Source organism: Laccaria bicolor, genomic scaffold (genome assembly GCF_000143565.1).
Source record: "Laccaria bicolor S238N-H82 LACBIscaffold_12 genomic scaffold, whole genome shotgun sequence".
Classification (NCBI taxonomy): Eukaryota; Fungi; Basidiomycota; class Agaricomycetes; order Agaricales; family Hydnangiaceae; genus Laccaria; species Laccaria bicolor.
In genome coordinates, this window is record NW_001889883.1 from 946,024 (window position 1) to 947,495 (window position 1,472).

The 1,472-nt window shown below is 39.8% G+C and overlaps 1 protein-coding gene across 1 annotated transcript in view; it reads right to left on the reverse strand.

Moving 5' to 3' along the window:
- The window catches only part of LACBIDRAFT_327421 (uncharacterized protein), a gene marked incomplete at both ends in the record, with an annotated part of 1,685 nt that extends 779 nt beyond the window's left edge, over window positions 1–906 (reverse strand). Inside the window, 2 exons of the mRNA XM_001881337.1 lie at window positions 273–548; window positions 830–906. Of these exons, the coding sequence (XP_001881372.1) occupies window positions 273–548; window positions 830–906 (353 nt within the window). The remainder of the gene's footprint in view (window positions 1–272; window positions 549–829) is intronic.
- Between the last annotated feature and the right edge of the window lie 566 nt (window positions 907–1,472).

Here is a 1,472-nt window from a genome sequence, read left to right on the forward strand (position 1 = left end):
AATCGTGTTCATACATGCTGTGGTTGAAAATTTATAGTCCAATCTCTCCAGACTGCCACATTTGGCAGGGAGAACAGGCTGATTTCGCATTTTTGGAATAATAAATACAATAATTTCATATAAAACTCTCCCAGTGGATTCATTCACTTAATATCATTGTATTCATTGTAAAACATCTATTGAATTGGTGATGTGGAAAGTACAAACTCAATGTCTCAAGAAATTGGGCCTGTGATGCTCTGTCACAGCATGTTACTGGTCGTGTCACATACCAAGGATTGTGCACCACCAGTAAAAGTAACGTGAATGTCATAGATTTGGAAAACAAACAAAAAAACGGAAGCCCTTTGACACAAATAATTAGGTACTTGGTGGTGCTGGTGGTGGTGGCGGTGGAGGATACAGATAAGGGTAGAATAATGGAAACAAGTATAACGCAGCCTTCAAAAGGCTTCAAACATGACGGAAGATGAAACCAGTATCGCTTGCTGCTCTCGAATGACACCCTGAACAGGCCACAGCACTCCCAACACAGCCTCCACTCCCACCTGCAATTCCTTCAATTCCAGCAGCTGAAGGCGATGAGGAAGAATTTGAGGAAGGGCCAGCCACAGACGAAACAAGCGAAATTGACAAAGTTCTTGAGGACGTTGAGAGCAGGGTGGCAGAGGAGATATAAGTAGACAAGATTGTGGTTGAAGATGAAGAATTTGTTGACACAGATGAGTTGGATAGTGACGAGGGTGAAGGGGATGCAGGCTGGACAGACGACGAGGGACGGGAGTGATGAGGTCGAAGGCAGATGACGGTCAATACAGAGCAGACATACCAATTTGATGCAATTTCACTAAGTCCCGTGTCACAAAATGTGACCTCGACAAGACTCAATCTGTTCGGCCCAGCCATTTCTGAATGTAGCCTGCAGAGTTTGAAAGAAACAGTTGGTCATGAGCCTAATCAACAGTGTGGAACATTTCGTTTTTCAAATTATTCATTTGTATTTGTCTTCATTTATTGTCACTTTAGAATAATTCTACAAATAAGGACTCCATACTGCAAGAAAAACCATGTCGTTTGGACCAGAGTTGGCAGAGCTGTGGAGAAATCTTTATTTCAGCTCAAAGAGATGACTAAGTGATGACATGTGATGAAGGGTATGTATATATTTGGAAGTATTTCGTAGAATCTGTAAACCATGATTATGAGCATAAAGTAGACATTGAAAATGTTGAATGTTTTGGATTATGATCTATTTATTTGTATTTGTATACATCCATTATCATTTTAAAACAGTTCTGCAATTAAGGGGTGCATACTGCTCAAAAAAAACCATGTCATNTGACCAGAGTTCGCAGAGCTACAGAGAATTCTTTACTTTAGCCCCAAAGAGATGAGTAAGCAACAACATGTGATGAAGGGTATATACATATTTGGAAGTATTTGGTAGAATCTATAAATATATTTGTAATATT